The 18,341-nt window shown below is 41.0% G+C and overlaps 1 protein-coding gene across 1 annotated transcript in view; it reads left to right on the forward strand.

The window, feature by feature from the left end:
- The first annotated feature begins 11,558 nt into the window (after window positions 1-11,558).
- Window positions 11,559-18,341, forward strand: part of Mgat4d (MGAT4 family member D) — a 42,173-nt gene continuing 35,390 nt past the window's right edge. Inside the window, exon 1 of the mRNA XM_078020751.1 lies at window positions 11,559-11,728. Coding sequence (XP_077876877.1) covers window positions 11,635-11,728 — 94 coding nt within the window. The 5' untranslated portion in view covers window positions 11,559-11,634. The remainder of the gene's footprint in view (window positions 11,729-18,341) is intronic.

The raw sequence follows: 18,341 nt of genomic DNA on the forward strand, positions 1-18,341 counted from the left end.
AATGCATCATTTACTCCTTCACTATTGTTTTCACTGGAAAAGTAATTAATGCACATGATTTTCTTTGAAAAACATCAAATGGTACAGTTACATTCATTAATTCAATAAATGTCTGTTGATTACCTATTATGCACCATACCATGTTCCAAAAGGGAGTCATACCCTAAACCAACAGACAAATATTTAGTATGCCAGATGGTGAAAAGTAAGGGTTTTAGGAGAGTATTGGAAGTGACATTAGGGAGTGTGTGGGAAGACTCTGCAGCAGTCTCAGGAATAATGTGACCTTTGCGCCTCACTGAATGAAGGGAGAGAGTGTCCCATGAGAGTGGAGGATGGGGCTAGCCAGTACTGCAGGTACTAGAAAGGCCAATACCAAGACCCGAAATGTTGGAGGAACAGCAAGAAGGCCAGCGTGGCTGGAGGAGAAAGAGCAAGGCGGAGAGAAGACTCTAAGTACAAATGATAGCTTACATTAAACAATAACTTTATCCACCCATCCAAGATTCCTAGACCTCAGTCTCTTGCACAGAAGCAACTAGTATTGATTTCTTATTTATATTTTAAAAATATTATCTGCAATTATCTATCTATATATTTCCTCCGTCTCCTTGTTAATAAAAATTGAAGTAAACAATACACACTTCCCCACATCCCAGATAGTATTTTAATGTTAAATACTCACTGTGGAATACTAGACATGTGAAGGACATGTGCACCACCAACCTTTGTCCCACAGAAGTTCATTTATTATGATGAACTTGGTAATGAAGTCTGGATGTATACTATGAAAATAAAATCATAGGATCCTAGGCCCTGAGGAGAACTTAGAAATTATCATAACTGAATGCTGATCTGTTTAGTCACAGTCTGAGAAATTGGTTAAACTGCATTTATGAGAAGCAGAGTCACTGTACATTTAAATTTATCATGTGTACTCGTGGCTCTTCTCTTTTCCATGAATTCTCTTGTGTGTATCTGATACAAGTATTAAACCAATCCTGTTGCTTAGGGAAGATTGGCCAACTCTCTTTCTCCCATATCTGGTCTTCTTCCATGCACCTGGCTAAGGGGTGGTTACGTCCTTCAGTTTAGATTTTGGCTTCATGGAGAAGGTGGGACCTTCTTCATCTAGGTCTCTGGGTCTCTCAACTAACCTGTGTGCTTCTTCCTTACCGTATCAAATACCTACATGGAAATCAAAGGCTACGTCACAGTGGAGTTTGCTTATATTTTTTAGTTGTACTGAAGAATCCCTGCTTTTTTTGAATTCTCAGACTAAACAACTATGGAACTGTTGATTTTAGGAACTGCTTAATGGAAAACTTGTCATCAACTACTAATGAACAACTTGTTACAGCATATCCAGCATTTAATCCACAGAATGTCCAAGTCAATATTCCTTTTGGAATGTGTAAAGTCTGGAACATAGCAAATTTATCCTGAGAAGAAAAATGCTGGACAGTTGTCCCTTGCTATCCATGAGGGATTGGTTCCAGGATCCACTCTGATGCAAAATCCACAGATGCTTAAATCCATTATATAAAATCAGATGGTGTTTGCATATAACTTACAACATCCTCCTAGATAGGTATTTCACTTTAAATCATTTCTGAATGTCTTATAACACCTTATACAATGTAAATATAATGTAAGGGGTTATACTCTTTTATTCAGGCAATAATGACAATAAAACAATCTGTTCATGCTCAGTACAGACATAATGCCTTCCCCAATATTTTTCATCCACAATTGGTTAAATTCACAGATGCAGAACTCATGGGTAGAGAGGGCTGATTGTATATTCAGCACAAAGTAGAGATTTTAATTCACCTATTAAGGTTGTAGGGGAAGAAACCTTTACTTGACTCCTGGTGAATGGCCCAAAATATGATATGACTAATGCTGAATGGCAGAGGATAGTAGAAAGCTTTTTAAAATTACTTAAAATTATTGAATGTACCTTCACGACAGTGCTAAATGTACTAAATACAAGCAGCAGACTGAAAAGGCAATATAATGGTATGGAAACTGAAGTTTGGAACATATGGAAATATTACCATGTTACCGTGTTACCAATGGATGGCACCAGAATAACTATAAAAATGTATTTGGAGACATAAAAAAGAAAACATAATGAGCTCTTGCTTTTACCTAAATACATAATTAGAATAGATATGTTAAAGGCCTTTGTCATTACCAGCTTAAGCTACTTGTCTTTAAGAGAGATAAATATGCCCTTCACGTAGTTTTAATTAGACATGCATAAAGAAAGCCCTATAGTAAGTATCAGGAAGTATCAAATGCTGGAAGGACACAGGCATCTTGTCTTTCATTAAGAAGCAGTGGAGAAAGAGATGCTAATCTCCACTGACACTTTCTATTTATCTTGCATGGCTCTCTATTAATCTTGCATGGCCAGGGAGAGCACAAGACAGCTCTTAGAGGTTACTCTTGTTGAATTTAAGCAATGTAGTTTCCAGGATTTAAACAAGTGTCTGCTCTTCCAGGCATCGCACAAGCTGCACAAGAGGTCTAGCATGTTGAATATGAAACTTTACGTGATAGATTAGGCCAACACTGTCTCCTTGAACTCACTCAAGAGTCAGCTAAGTTTGCTTGTGCATGTTTATGGCCTTTCTCTGATGATATTTGACCTCCTCAACTTGCTGTCACACTTTGGAGAGATTGGATTTAGATGTGATCACTAATGAAAATCAAGTTAATTCATTGCTTTGATGATGACATTAAGATGATTTTGCCTTGGAAGAAGAAACTCAGAAAGATCTGAGAGTTGTAGTGATACCCACTACCAGCCTATGACTGGTTAATGCATCCTGCTAAGATTCAGAACCTACCTTAATCAGCAAAATATCAAAAGATAACTTTGGACCATCAGAGGTATTCCACAAAAAGTAAATAATAAATTCCTCTCCCTCCAGGATTCTGACAGTAAAAAGGAGGTATAAAACCTGAGGGGCTACTTGACAAGCTGTGGCCAATATGTAATGGTTGGTGACCTGAGTACATCACTGGGACCCTCCAATTCCAGCACGTTCACATGCTTTTGTAAGTTTCTAACTCCAAGATACATGGGAATAAAGGCTTTGATTGAAAGATAATACCGCCATCTTGTGGTAACCACTAGGATTTTGACCTTGAAAGTTTCCTGATGATGGGACTAGGGAACTTTTGCCAGTATGCTATTGAGCTCTCATGAAAACAATCTCCACAACTTAGGAGCATCACATTAATTTAAAATCCAAACTACCCATTATAAGTTGGAGTTATCACAAAGAAGTAGAATAAAAGCAGAACAATAAAATTCTCAAAAGAATTTGTCATGAGAAGTGTCTCTGGGGAGTTATGAGACATACCTGAGCAGATAGCATCGCTGTCTTAGAACTAACAAGCAGCCCGCTTCTGTTGCTGAAAGGTCTAGACATCACTACTCTCTTTCCACCAAAATTGGAGAAATGTATTCATTTATCCAGAAGAATGCCTATATAGCAGGAATTCCTGTACAACCTTCTACTCTTCGCCCTATGGAGAGAAAAGACTCAAAAGATTCGAAGGCAAGTTCATGCCCTGGGCAGAGTTGAGAGCAGTGTGCAGGACAGAGGAGGGAGACCTTAGTTCTTTATTTTGGGTGATGTTTGGATATTTGCCGAGTCATGGACAGTAACTGATGGCTTAACTGTGAGGTCAAGAATGTAAGAATCTTGATGAGTTAACAATAAGAATTCTCTAGTACTAGAGATTCAATTATGGAAGACCCTATAGGATTTCTATGGGATGATGTTAGGTGAATAAGATGCCATCCCCTGGAAGCAGCCACTGGATAGCTAATTTGAGTTGGCATGGTGGTGCCAAAGTCATGAAATAATGTGTGGAATAATTATATGTACTACTTGTTCCTTACCTAAATCACTAATGTGGTAAGAAACTGTTGAATGTTAACCATTTAAAGATGGCTTTGGGGAAAATCTCCTTGGCTTGGAGGAGCATAAGGGCCAGTGGACATATAGAATTACTATTTGGAGCCACAAAGGATTCAAATAAGTTTGACACTTATGTCATCATGGGCCAAGCCAAAGCAGCAAACATTATCAAGAGCTTAGAATGTAGCATTATTTGGTTTCCTAATCATTTATCTCACTGGATCAAAGAATAATATGTGAACAATGCACAAAATTATCTACCTCCTGAAAAAGAACCCTAACATGATACAGGTGTATCATATTCTGCCTTTGAGGTACTTGTCCAATGGCTACTGGAACAAGTAATGGAAAATAAAACAGATTATCTGAAGGGCTGGCTCAATTGGGTGAATGTGTGCTTTTTCCAAACATACGGGCTAGTAAAGGTGCTTTTGGGTGCTGGAGAAAGGAGTGAGGAGATGGAAGATAATGTCTTAACAGAACTCTCTTTTACAACATATGGATTTTTATTTTATTTTATCCTAAGGTGCTGGGTTTCTGTTCTTTCGACTAAAAGGCTCAGGGTTTACTCCAGTTGAACTGGGCTGACTGGGCTATGCAAAATAACCACACAAGAGACACAAATACCTTTCTCTTTGGGGTCGCTGTGATGGCTCCTCTGACCTTAAGGGTCCGCAGGAAGAGAGAGAGAGAGAGAGAGAGAGAGAGAGAGAGAGAGAGAAAGAGAATGGGCTGTCCCCTTTTATTGAGAAGAAGCTATTCAAATGAGGCAAGTGATCAGGTTTCAGGGGGCTGAGTCTACCTTCATGATGTCCACTGTCAGCAGGTGGACTGACACCTGAGTAGGCCACACCCAAGGGCACAGTAAGAGAAGGGAACACACACAAGGCACTTCCATGGAAGATTCTATCCTAAACAGGGCAAGAGGTTATATTACAAAGGAGCAGGTGAGCATAGCTTCACCCCGGGGCTGTAGCAAGACATACCCATGCACCGACCCTGGAACCCAAGAAGGGTGGGAAAGCTCTGCCACATTTCTGTGACTGAGCGCCTCAGCACCCAACCAGGGAGTGTGACCCAGTCACTTGCAAGGTTGGTCTCCCACACTAAGGGATCACTACTGCATTTGAGTGACCCAGTGAAGGGAAAATTGCTTCCCAGAACACAACTCCTATTTCTTTGAATATAAATGTGCAGTCACTCCTCTCTGCACCGCCACCCAGGAAACCTCCATGCTGAAAAGTGACTTTATATCACGTGCCTAAACCGAGATAGACTGTAAGTCCACACATTATTCCCTCTCACCTCGTGGGAATATGGCTAGACTGAACTTGATCTAGACAACAAGACCATTTCTTCCTGAGCATGGAAAAAGGAAACCCCGGGAAGTTTCCTCCTGTGCTTCTTTATGGATTAACAGTGTGGTCACTTACCCAAGAGACTTGGTCTGAATTCTGACAGGTGATAAAGGGAAAAGCACTAATATATTAATACCAGGAAAAGCGTGAATGGTTCACAGTGGGGAAAGGACTGTCAGTCCTTGCCCCCTAGAGTGTCTAAGAGAACTATACTTGGAATCATTAGACCAGATGTAAAGCCACATCATGATGATGATTGGAAAAGCCTTCAGAACTGTTCTATCAAATCTGTTTGAAGCTGATTTATTTGTTTGGCTTAAAAACTCTGGAAAATCTGGAGGAAACTTATGACTCGGGATCCCAAACCTTGTCTCAGCAGTAGCAGACTGGCATTGTGTGGGTCGTGACTTAACAGGCTATGCTTATTTTTCTGGTCCTTTTCTAGGTACCCTCTGTGCTAACCTATGTGACTTTTTTTTTGTTGTTGTTCTCATAAGGACGGAGACCTTGGCCTTGTCCTTTGCTTCCAGGGCCTCATGAGGCTTCTGCATCTCACTCGATGTCTCTGTGTGAATTAGTAAAAGACATGCTCCTTGCTCTAAGCATGCACGTCCTGCATCAGAGTGCATTTGGAGCAAGTGCTGATTTCAGCCCTCACCCAGCCCTCCCTGGGCAGGGCCTCCGTGATAGGACATAACCCATGCACCTTCATTCAATGATTCCAGGGCTTCCAGTTTTATTCTGGAATACCAGCATTGCTGGTAGTTGTTCTGATGCCTGAAGCTGACTTCACCGAGCTGAACCTCCCAGAGTGTTTTATTTCTAGATTCTCCATTACTGCTGTCCTCTGCTCGTCTGCTAGGATCCTTGTATTCATCAGCACTTTTTCAGTTTTGAGCTGCGGGACCCCACTCAAAATGATTTCCTGGGTGAAAGAAATGTATTGGCTCATGCAAATAAGGTGACCAGAGGTGACGAGTGATACAGACGTGAGGGGACTAGGTAGACTATCAATTGAAATCCTTTACCTCTGCTGAGTTGGAATTACTCTCAGGCAAGCTCTACCTTTCTACAGGGAAGCTGACTCTAGAAACTCCAGGTCTAGATTTAAAAGTCTCATCATTGAGCCTTGTTTGACCAATCTGAGAAGAGTTGAACTAATCTTCATGTCCAAGGCCACGGAATATGATTGGTCAAATGTAAGCCCTTCTCACATACAGGAGGCTTAAAGGGAATGAGCTGCCTGTATCGTTTAAGTATTGCTTATTGCAGAGAGACAAACCATTCCATATTTTGTTGCCTAAAATAATGGTTCATTATTTCTATGATCCTGTGAGTTTGCTGAGTTCAGCTAGGCAGTTCTGCCTCTGGTCTCCCACACTGCTGCATCCAAGTGGAACTTGGCTAGCACTGAAATGTCTATGATGGCCTCTTGTCACCGTGGCCTCTAGTCATTCCATTGTTTGGCTTGGACTTCTTTATGCATGCTAAAGGTCAGGAGGAATGGCCTCCATAGTTCTTGTCATTTTCCTGAATTGTGCTGAAACAGCATCACTCCCCCTCGGTACAGAAGACTTCATTCTAAGTCATTGGAAACAGGGAGCAGGACAGCAGGTGTTTTACTCACATTCAGTATCTCTGATTGTTTTTGTTTTGTTTTGTGGTACTGGAGATTGAACCCAGAGGGGCTCTGTCACTGAGTTACATATACAGCCCTTTATATATTTTAAATTTTGAGACAGGGTTTGGTAAGTTGCTCAGACTAGCCTCAAATACGTGATCCTTCTGCTTCGGCCTCCTGAATTGCTGGAATTATAAGTGTGCACTACCACATTTGGCTTCTCAGCTTGTTTTCACCTTCAGATCCTATACATATATCAGGCTAGAAAAATCTGTGCTGAGTTTACTTTTATGTTAATAACTGTCATGAGTCCACCATTTCTACTAAGGCTAACTAAAGAAGCTTTGGTGGGTGTTTGTAATGCCAATAATGTCCCTAGAGAATACTCTTTCCATTCCTATTAGCATTGTAAATATTTATCTTCAGCCTCTCAGTTCTTAACTTTCCAGGTTCTGAGTGTGACACTAACTTTTAAAAAAATCACCAAAGGGAGCTGAGGTGTTTGAGAATGCTATTGTAGTCTCTGTCTACTAGATTTCCTGGAACAAAATTTTTTGTTGGCATAAATGGTAGTAGGTAGTCAGATATGGATGTAGCTCAGTTGTACCAAAGCTAGTGTTTCAATCCATCATTACCTTTCTTCCTTTTTCTTTTTTTCCTTTTTTCTTTTGGTACTGGGAATTGAACCTGGGATGCTTAACCACTAAACCACATCCTCAGCCCTTTCTTATATTTTATTTAGAGACAAGGTCTCACTCAGTTTCTGAGGGTCTCGCTAAGTTGCTGAGGCTGGCTTTGAACTCCTGATCCTCCTGCCTCAGCCTCCCAAGCTGCTGTTATTACTGGTGTGTGCACCTAACTACCTTTGCATTATAAACCACCCTGAAATGTACAGCAGGGAATACGATGTGAAAATGTCACCTGCCTCCATTCTAGGGCTCATTTAGTAGAGGGAATAACAGTCATATAATGCAGACTGTGTGCACTGAGAGAGGGCTGAGTGCTCCAGAAATTCAAGGCGCAGAGGAATGGCTTCATGCTTGGGCAGTCAACGAAGCCTTCACAGAGGAAGGGCCGTTTCAGCTAAGTGCTGAATACTTCTGATAGGTAAGAGTAGCACTCTTTAGAGGGTGCAGTTCAGGTATGAACATAAAGAAGAAGCTGGATGAAACAGAGAGCAAAGCAAGTAGGTGAATATTTGTGTTCCCAGTATCTTATTTGGTGACTGGCACAGAGTTAGGTGCTCAATAAATATCATATGCCCTGACTCATTGGCAGGGTTTTTTTTTGGGGGGGGAGGTTGTTCTTTTTTTTTTTTTGGAAAAAAAAGAAGAAATGCTGTTTTAAATGTAAATATTGACTAGAAGACATACTGTATGACTAGCTGACCGGACTGGCGATATGAACTGGGTTCAAAGGACCTGACTATATCAATAACTAAGAAAACCACACAGCACACTAACATAAGTTTCTGAGGCAGGACGGCTGGGCTGGGTGACCTCAAGGGTCAGCTCCAGCACTGGAAGAATCAAGAGAGCGAGCATACCACAAACCTCCTATTTATTGGGGAAAAGACATTTGAGAAAGTTCTACCCATATAAAGCAAGGGATTGGGTTTCAGGGGGTTATCCATCCCCATTAGGTAATGTCTGGGTAGGGCTTGAAGCAGGTTCTGTTGCCGACCGAGGGTAAAGGCCACTAGCCCTGCACAGCTTTTGCGTGTGCACCAGACTGCTACCTCTAGTGCTCCAGGCAGGGAGAGCAAGTTCAGCCCAGGGGCGATGGGTGGCTCTCCACAATATTGATTTCAAGATCTATAAAATTCGAGAACCAAGTACCTTTCTGATCTCAACCACCTGGTATTGATGAATTTGAGTAGACATGGCCTTTGAGTACTACAGCTGGAGAGGCTGAAATGGAATTAGGTTGTGTGAGTGCCAGGAATCTAGACTAACAACAGGAAGTGTGCTAAGCTATTTTATTTATTTATTTTTATTATTTTTTTTTTAAAGAGAGAGAGAGAGAGAGAGAGAGAGAGAGAGAGAAAGAGAGAGAGAGAGAGAGAGAGAGAGACAGAGAGAGAGAGAGAGAGAGAGAGAGAGAATTTTAATATTTATTTTTTAGTTTTCGGCAGACACAACTTCTTTGTTTGTATGTGGTGCTGAGGATTTGAACCTGGGCAGCATGCATGCTAGGCGAGCGCGCTACTGCTTGAGCCACATCCCCAGCCCCAATGCTAAGCTATTTTAAATATTGTTTTATTTAACCTCAGCAATCTTGGACAAGGGTTATTTATCTCAACTCACTGATGAAGAATGCAAGCTTGGAGAGGATTTAAAACCTTTTCCAATGCTAAATTGCTAGTGAGTAGTAACATTGTGTTCAAACTCAATATAAAAGTAATTATATATTTAATGTGGCTGTTTTGTTTTTCTAATAATACTGTGCCCCTTCTTAGTTGTGCTAATTTATTGACTCCAAAAACTAACAATTGACTTATTTAGGAGGGCAGAGGAGTTATGCTTTTGTGTTAGGGTTTGGACCCAGGGCCTTATGCATGTTAGGTTTTATCTCCGACTCACTGAGCTAAACACCAGCCCAAAAGTTCTGAGAAGAATTATATTTATTTTGGTTAAGGTGCCCAGACAGAACTATATTTTTTAGTTTCTTTTTCTTTTTTTTTATCAAGTTCTCTCTGGTAAAATTTCATCAGAATTCAGTTGTAACAATTTTTTTTTAATCAAAATCAAAACACCCCCCACCCCATTCTCTAATGAACTGGAGAAGTTTCCAAAATCTTAGAGGATAAGAAAGCCACAAGATGGGAACAGCTGGGACTCTGAGTGATCACTTGGAAAGCAGCCAAGTAATCAGAAATAGTTATTAAACATTACTTGTGTAAGGGGAAAAAATCCTCTATTTTATTAAATTATGGAGATGTGAGAATCGTCTATTCCTGGAACTGGTATTATTTTAACTAATCAGTTGCTAATACGTTTCAATCAAAGTTATGAAGCAAATAGTGAATATGAAGAAAATGCATTTATTTGGATTTGTGATTTGGATTGAATAGTTACGAGTATTTGAGTTATTCAATGACATATAAAGTAAAATTACCAAATGAACAGTTCTAATGTGTAAGTACATTTCCTAAGACACCTAACAATCATTCAATTCACTTTGGGTATATTTCCCCCTCAACCATGGGTGAAATTAGAATCATTTTGAGTACCCTTCCTCCCAAATACATTAGGGACAAATCAAAATGAAAGGGAGGGACCTATACACTGTGGGAAGTCAGAGTGATCTGCTATCATCAGGTCTGATTCATGAAACAGGTATAATGTGAGACCTTGAGATATGGAAAAGATTTGGATGGTCAGAAAGAATGCAGTACATGTGGGCAGAGGGCAGACATCAAGAGAAAAGGCACAGGAAGAGCCATATGATAGACATATGTGGGGTAGGGGGGAAAAGAGCCTGGCAGGTTCCAAAGGCAAGTGTGTTTCCTGGGAGATAAAGAAAAAGCAGTGAGGGACTGGACAGGACTTAGTGCTGTCAGTGGAGGACCAGGAAGGTCATCTGACATTGGAGAGGGCAGATGCTACAGTGAGACCCATTTGAATGTCAGTGTTATAACCAGAAACTGGGGTAATACCAACAGAAATGCAAGTGTGGAAACGAGACATTTCAAAGAAGGACTGTAAAGATTTTAAAAATCATGGGATGTAATGAAAACCAGTGAAATTAACCTGGTGCCACTGGTAAAACTGAGGAGCTCTGGGAAGATAGCTAACTTGGTGGGGAGGTTTGGACATCTTGAAACTGAAGTGGGACATCCAACAGAAGTGGTGGGAAGACAACAAAAATAGCAAAACTGAAGGACAAGGGAATACTGATTGTGGAGATAACTGTGCTGAATAGCTTCCTTCTCCTGCCCTCATCTACGCTAAGCCCTTTTCTACCCTTCTCTATTCCCCAAGAGGAAGGTTTGTAGGACCTGGTACCCCAAGCTGAAATGCTTTGTCTTCTGGCTCCCAGTAGAGTTTAGCCAAAGACACAGACTGAAGGGATGCAGGAGGATAAAGCTGAAGTACTTCTCCCTGTGTTAGGATCTGGCTACTCCACCATTAACTCAAGGTCACAGCTCCTGGCCATTAGCATACAGGCTTCCAATGGCGTTCTCAGGCGGCAGGTATTCCAACCATTTTCCCTTCTCAAGGTGCAAGAACCCAGCCCAGCGCTGGTATGAAGTAGACCCCTAATAACCGGACACTCCCAGCGCAACTCAAATAAGAGAGATCAGAGTGGAGAACTCCAAGTACCGCACTCGGATCAAGGAGCGACTAAGCGTTTCCGAGCCTTGAAAAGAATTACTAGGGGAAAATAAGTAAGTAACCACCACGTGCCAGGCAGTGGGGTGTTTTCCCTTCGTTCATGGCATTTAACGACCAGCGCCCATAGTAAACGGGTTATAATATGTGCTGAACCAGAAGTCAGAAGCAAAGGTTCAGGAGTTCGGAGGGGAAGGAAACTCCCAGGAGCGAGTGTGCTGGGGGCCCAAGCGGCACTGTGGAGAGGAGACGCTGGGGTGCGCGTGGAGGGAGGCGCAGAGGCGCGCGTGGAGAGAGGCGCAGAGGCGCGCGTGCAGAGGCCACGCGCTTAGTCTCCGCATCCTGCGCGCTGCTGGCTGCCAGCCGCTGGGCCAGCAATCATGAGGACCAAGCAAGTGAACTTGCTCATCTCCTTCGTCGCGGTCACGCTCTTCAGCTTCTCCTGCTTCTGCATCTCCAAGCTGACTCATACTTGTAAGCAGCGGGCGGCTTCTCCAGCCCCACTTGACACCGAACCCGGCTTCCAGGCTCCAGGAGTGTGGGAGTGGCCGGGTAGGGGAGTGGGGTAGACCGGGCACCTGGTGGCGTTGACCTGCTCGCGTTTTAGGATACCGGCGTCGTGTTTTGCAACTGAAGTGCCCCAGGCCCGCGTCTGGCCGGCGGTTAAGCTGTAACGGGCGCACCTGGTCCTCTGTGCGGTGACCATGACCTGCCCCGCGCGCGCTAACGGACCTGGCGGCGGCGGGACCTGGGCCAGTTGCTCTGTGGCTCCAAAGATCCCGGCCCATTCTCGCCTGGGAGGCTCCTTCCCCTCCAGTGGTCCACGGACTCAACCTAGGTCCCGTCTTCCCTCCTCTTCTTCCTTCTCTGTCGTTTTCAGAAACGAGTGCCAACGTCTTTCATTGTCTACAGGAGGGACGATTTAACAAGCAAAAATAAACATTGCCTAGTAAAACTGAATTTCAGATGAAGAATGATTTCTTTTTTTTTTTTAGTATAAAAAATTGCATGGGACATAATTCTAACAATTTGTTCCTCACATATCTGAAATTCAGCTCTAACTAGGTGTTTTGTTTGTCAACCCTACTTGTAAAACAGTTGACGTTTAGAGTTCACATGATAAAAAATTTAAGTTTAAGACATAGGGACGTTGTAAATTATTGATCCAGACTTCCAAAATTGCATTAGGTTGTTTTAGGTTAAATTGTCACTTTTTCTATTGAATGCATCTATATGACTCAGGTACACACTAAGTGATCTAGGTTAGCAGTAGGTTAAAGGTTTAAATTTGAGAAGGGCTCCATATTTGTGTTCTCTAGGGTCATTGTGTCACAAAATACCCACATACTCATTTCTCATTTCAATGATTAGCAATGTACATTAATTTATCTGATTTATAAAATTTCCCCTAATCTCTCATTAAATCATTTCCATCTGTGATTTATGCATTATTCAAATGCATTTTTATATAACAAAAACAAGTGGTTTCCTGAAATTAGAAAGCAAAATGTAAACTTACAGTAATTTTGGAAGATAATTTAGAGTAGTAGTTTCAGAGGATGTTTTGGGACCACTAATATTCTTATAATGAGATTGTAGACTTTGAAATACAAATCATTTTGATATGTTTTCTAGTTATGATCAGAAAGAAGAGGTTTGGTTCCTGAAACCATTTATATTACTGCCATTCAGATATTCAAGCTAAGAAAATGGGATGCAGTTCTTGAAAATAAAACACTTTTAATTTAAAATAGCAGCTAAATTAGATTTTTCATTTTCTATGTATATGTTTCTATGGTGCCTACCTCTTAAATAACTAGAAAATCAACCCTATAATGAGAGATATTCTTACATCAACAAAAGAAAACACAGACATCACTTAGTTTTTGATGTGGTGATTTTTTATAAAGCACCTAGTATTTTTAAAAAATTGATCTGTAAGTATAATCACTATCAATGGAAATTTGGGGATATGTATGTCATAGCCAGGAGGCCAAGGGGAACAGGAGGGTGATAGAAGGATGATGTCATAGGGACCAAGAAATTGACCATGGGTTGCATTCTGTAGAAGACAGGCGCTGTGGGAGGGTTTTATGTAGAGGAGAGGCATGTACTCACATATATTTAAATAACTACTGATGTGGACTGTGACAGAATCACAGAATGCTTCAAGAATTTTTGGCTTACAGTAGAGTCTTCAACCTTAGCACTATTGATATTTTGCATTGGATAGGGGTTTTTGTTTTTGTTTTTTGTTTTTGTTTTGTTTGTTTTTCCTGTTAGGCTGGTTGTCCTGTATGTTTAGTAGTATCCGGGCTCCATTCAGTAGAAGCCTTTGGTAACACCCCATTCCAGCTGTGACAATCAGTGCTTGAGAGCCACTGGTTTAACAGGAGAAATGGAGTTGCCATTTACTGAAGTGGGGAAGCAGCAGATTTGGGAGATTAAAATCAATATTTCTGTTATGCATGAAATACCTGATAGACTTCAAAGTGAAAAAAATTCAAGAGGCAATTGGATGTTTCAGTCTGAATCAGGACTGGCCATATTTTGGGGGGAGGTGGGTACTGGAGATTGAACTTAGGACACTCAACCACTGAGCCACACTCCAGCCCTATTTTGTGTTTTATTTAGATACAGGTCTCACTGAATTGCTTAGCATCTTGCTTTTGCTGAGGCTGCTTTAAACTCGCAATCCTCCTGCCTTAGCCTCCAGAGCTGCTGGGATTACAGGCATGCGCCACTGTGCACAGCATGACTGGCCATATTAACTTGAAGACTCCATGTGGTGTTTAAAGTCATGAGATTTGGAAGAGACCACCTAGGGAATAGATGAAAAGTTCCAAGAAATAATCCTTGGGGGAATTCCAGTAGCTCAAAGTCAAGGAAAAACTAGAAAAGGGAGAGAGTGAAACCAAGAAGGTATTTCCAGGAGGAGAGCACAACAGTTTTAAAATGCTGAGAGATGGAGTGAGTTCTCTCTAGTGCAGTAATAAAAAAACCACCTTACCCACAATCCTTAAAAGTCATCACTCCTGTTTTATTGGTGAATGCCGCAGCCACTTGATCTCCAGGGTCTCAATTGAAGTAGATAGTTCATCATTACCACCAAGACAATTTAGATCATTATTTTGCCAGTGCATATCGTGGACTTACAGTATTCCATTTTGGGGGAGCAGCATGGCAGGTTATCACTGCATTCAAGCCCAAGTAGTACAAATAACCAATCCCAGATTTTCTCCTTTGAGACCTTGTTACTGGAGTAATGCAGCTACCCCAAGGGCCCCTAGTTACCTCTTTTGGAAAAGCCAGCGTTTGCCTGCCACTAACACTGGATTTGGAGCTAGCATGTGGTTGCTGTTGTTGCCACTGTCTGAACATCTGACAGTCCAGCAAAGGCTGGCTCTTTGGTGGAGGAAACACCAAAAGCAGAATAACATCTCCCTTACATACACCCTTTACTGACATAACCGCCTTCCAGTGGCAAAATTTAAGAACACCTCTGGCAAGGGAGTCTGAGGCAAATAACAGATTTTTACTTTTGTTCACAACAAAAGTAATTTAGAAAAATCAATTAAAAAATCCTAGAAAGTCCAGGAACAAGGAAAATTAAACCACATATTATGTAGGGGCATATGTAAATATGATAAAAATTGTACTCCAAAAACAAAGGAATGATAAGCAGATACAATTCAGGAGAGTGGTAACATCAAGAGATAGGATAGGAAAGGAATCCACCATAATCAAAGGCTTGGGTGACGAGTTAGCTGTACTCATTTCACATCATGCTGTATTATATCTTTTCTTTTGCATGTATACATTTTTTAAATGGGAAGAACTTGAATGGTGAGAATATAGAAGCAAGAAAATGGAAATGATGGTCACAGAGTACCTAGCTCACTAGAGAAGATAGGAGCAATTAAAACATTTTTTAAAAAAATATTTATTTTTTTGTTGTAGTCTGACACAATACCTTTGTTTTATTTATTTATTTATTTTTATGTGGCACTGAGGATCGAATCCAGGGCCCCGCATGTGCGAGGCGAGCACTCTACCGCTGAGTCACAATCCCAGCTCCAAAAAACTTTTTGAAAATGTTTTTAAATGAACATTAATATGCTTTTATATACATATGTGGTTGATTTATTAAAATCAACTAATGTGGTTCAGCTAATTGGGATACAAATAAGAACAGCTTTTTCAATGTTTCTAGTAGCTCTTCATGTGTTCTATTTAACTCCCTTACCTGCTTAACTGCAGTTTCCTGGGGATCATGAAGACTCACTTTGTCTTTTTAGGGTAACTTTTGTTTATCCATACAGTCTCATTTGTGCTTCTAAAGTTTTACTCTTTTCAAGTCTTCAGTGGCATAGTCATTAATGGTTTCTTCTCTGTTACCTCCTGGACAGACTAGACTGTGGCTCTAGAAGGAAAAGGAATGGCGGGAGAAGAAAGTGGTCTGCTCTCAGACAACTCCTTGTTGTTTGGTGTGAAACATCCTTAAAATTCAGTGGCTCTAAATAATCATTTTGTTTAACTCTTGACTTAGGAATTTCAGGAATTCAGGAAGGGCTCACTGGATGGGAAGTGGTGACAGCCGGACACGTGGGGCTGCCTCTAGTAGATCAGCTAGATCCACTACCAAGAAGTCTCTTGCACACACCGGTGTGGAATCTCTCCTCCAAGGCCTCTCCACATGGCATTGTGGTCATAGCAAGATTGTACTTTTTTTTTTTTTTCCTATAAGACAGCTACCCTTCGAAAGGCAGAAAGTGGAAGCTGTCCGACCAAGTGAAGACTATACTCCAAAGTGGTAGAGCATTACTACTGCTGTAGTCAAAGTGGTCACAGGGTGTACCCAGATTCAAAAAGAAAGAGATGGTACCTCTTGATCAATGATGGAAAAGATCACATTGCAGAGCACCATTTGACAGGGAAGTTGTAACCATCTTTGGCAACTATAATCTGCTACACCAATTCTCCTTTTCTGTACTTCTCCTATGGAATTGCCCTGGGAGGGAATGGGGGAGCCAGGGGTTTCCTTGTGTGTTAGCAGTGTGGTGGTTTGGATTTCTCTAGAAGATGCTTCTCTCTGATGGCATCCAATGCTGATATATCCAATGCTGATTGTCTTCAGTGAGGTTGCTTGTGGCTGCTTCTGAGGGCCTGCTGGAATCTCCCCACTGACCATTTCCTGGTCTAGGCTGTCCATTTCCTGCTTGGGCCCTTCCTCCCTCCCTCTGACCTTGCCATAGCTCCTTGATCCTTAGGCGACTCCCTTGTAGATGTCCTGTAATATTCTCTGGAGCCACAGCAACACTTGCCTCTTTGCCACTTCAGGCTTTGCGCCTGCAGGCTCCTTTCAGAAACGGCTCAGGACTTAGCATCTCCCTCTCTCCTGCTCCTCATCATCTGGCAGCATGAGATTTCTTATAGTATAGTGGCTCTGTAATTTCTAGTAGAGATGCTCCTCAGCCCCTGTATTATTTCTCGGGGGGTTTTCTTCCTTTGGTGGAAGGAAAAATACCTGCATCCTCACACAAATGGCGGAACATATAAATATCACCAAGGTGTCTGACCTTGTGGGAATATGGCAGCAATATCATTATTACTGTCCATGGAGCAAAACTGGGCAGGAGAGGAGTTCCCAGGTGCAATCCTAAGCCAGCAGCATCCAAAGTCCAAAGGTGGACTATTAAAGACAGTCTGAGGTATGTCTGGTGGAATTTAAAAAGGGTGTAGAACAATAATATTTGCAACAATCACAAAAAAAGATAAAGGAGAGATATGGAGGATTATACTAATTTCTAGCACTATCATTAAATGAGAATATAAGAAATAGATTAGACTATAATAAGTCAAAGACTCGTGTTGAAATGTGAAATCTAACCAGTAAAATAATAGTACAATAATGTACAACTGTATCACTGATTATATTAAACGCTTTGAAAAAATGGAAATTTTCTGAATGGATATAATAAAAATCCAACCTGAGGATGTTTGCAAAAAATATACTTGAATTTTAAAAGGAATGTTGATAGGGTAAGAATAGAACTATAAATCTGAAAACCCAGGCCAAAGGAAAGTTGATGTAGCTGTATTCATATCAGCAAAGGAAACTCTAAAGCAAAATGTACCTAATGTTTAATAAACAGAAAAACATCATTAGCAGTCAAGAAAATGCTACCATTTCATACCATTCTGATTTTTTTTACATTAGGAAATTGGACATTTGGGTGCATGTAGAATTTTATAAATGTACACAAATGTCCCTGGAAGAAGTTCACATTCAGTCACTTCTGTTGCATTGTATACCTTAGCAATTTTTCACTACATAATACTCAGGGTCCCCTACCTTACCTGTGGTGTGGCCAACTTCAGTTCTCACAGATCTGTACCTATACCATCCAGTTGTTAAATATTTTAGATAACATCCCTACCACTGGATAGATCCTATGGGAACTCTTGAACATGCTTAATATGAGATGTGTACCCAGAGTATTCTTGGTACATGAATACTTATAATTGTTCATCAACAATAGTAGACATAAATATATTATGGCATATTTGGTTTAGTGAAATATTTTACCGCAGTAAAAATGAGTGAACTATACATAAATATGGATTAATCTCAAAAGTATAAAGAGCAAAAGAAGTATAGACAAATACATGCATTTTACTTTTCTTAATAATGTCTAGATCCTGGGAAGAACCAGATAGGGTTTCAAAGGCTTAGCTTGTGGTTGGCTCATGAATGCCATTATTATCCTTTAAGCTGTCCTGTATAATCTTTGTCATAGCCAATGTATTTTATAATAAAACCTCATCAATAAAGGGACTGCTCAGAAAGAATTTAAAGGGATCAATGTGTGGTATGATTTGATTCTTGCAAAGCACACACGGAGAGGAGTAAGACCAAGTGTATTTTTCCTTTTTAGCTTCATCTCCTGCTGCCTGCCTATGATCCTTTGAATGCTAAATGTCCCCCAGATCCAGTGTGTTGAAGATTTGATCCCTAGAATATTGCTCCTTGGGCGTGGTAGGATCTTTAAGAGGTGGGGCTTAGTGGGAGGTCTTTAGGACCCTG

Source organism: Ictidomys tridecemlineatus, chromosome 9, assembly GCF_052094955.1.
Source record: "Ictidomys tridecemlineatus isolate mIctTri1 chromosome 9, mIctTri1.hap1, whole genome shotgun sequence".
NCBI classification, from domain to species: domain Eukaryota; kingdom Metazoa; phylum Chordata; class Mammalia; order Rodentia; family Sciuridae; genus Ictidomys; species Ictidomys tridecemlineatus.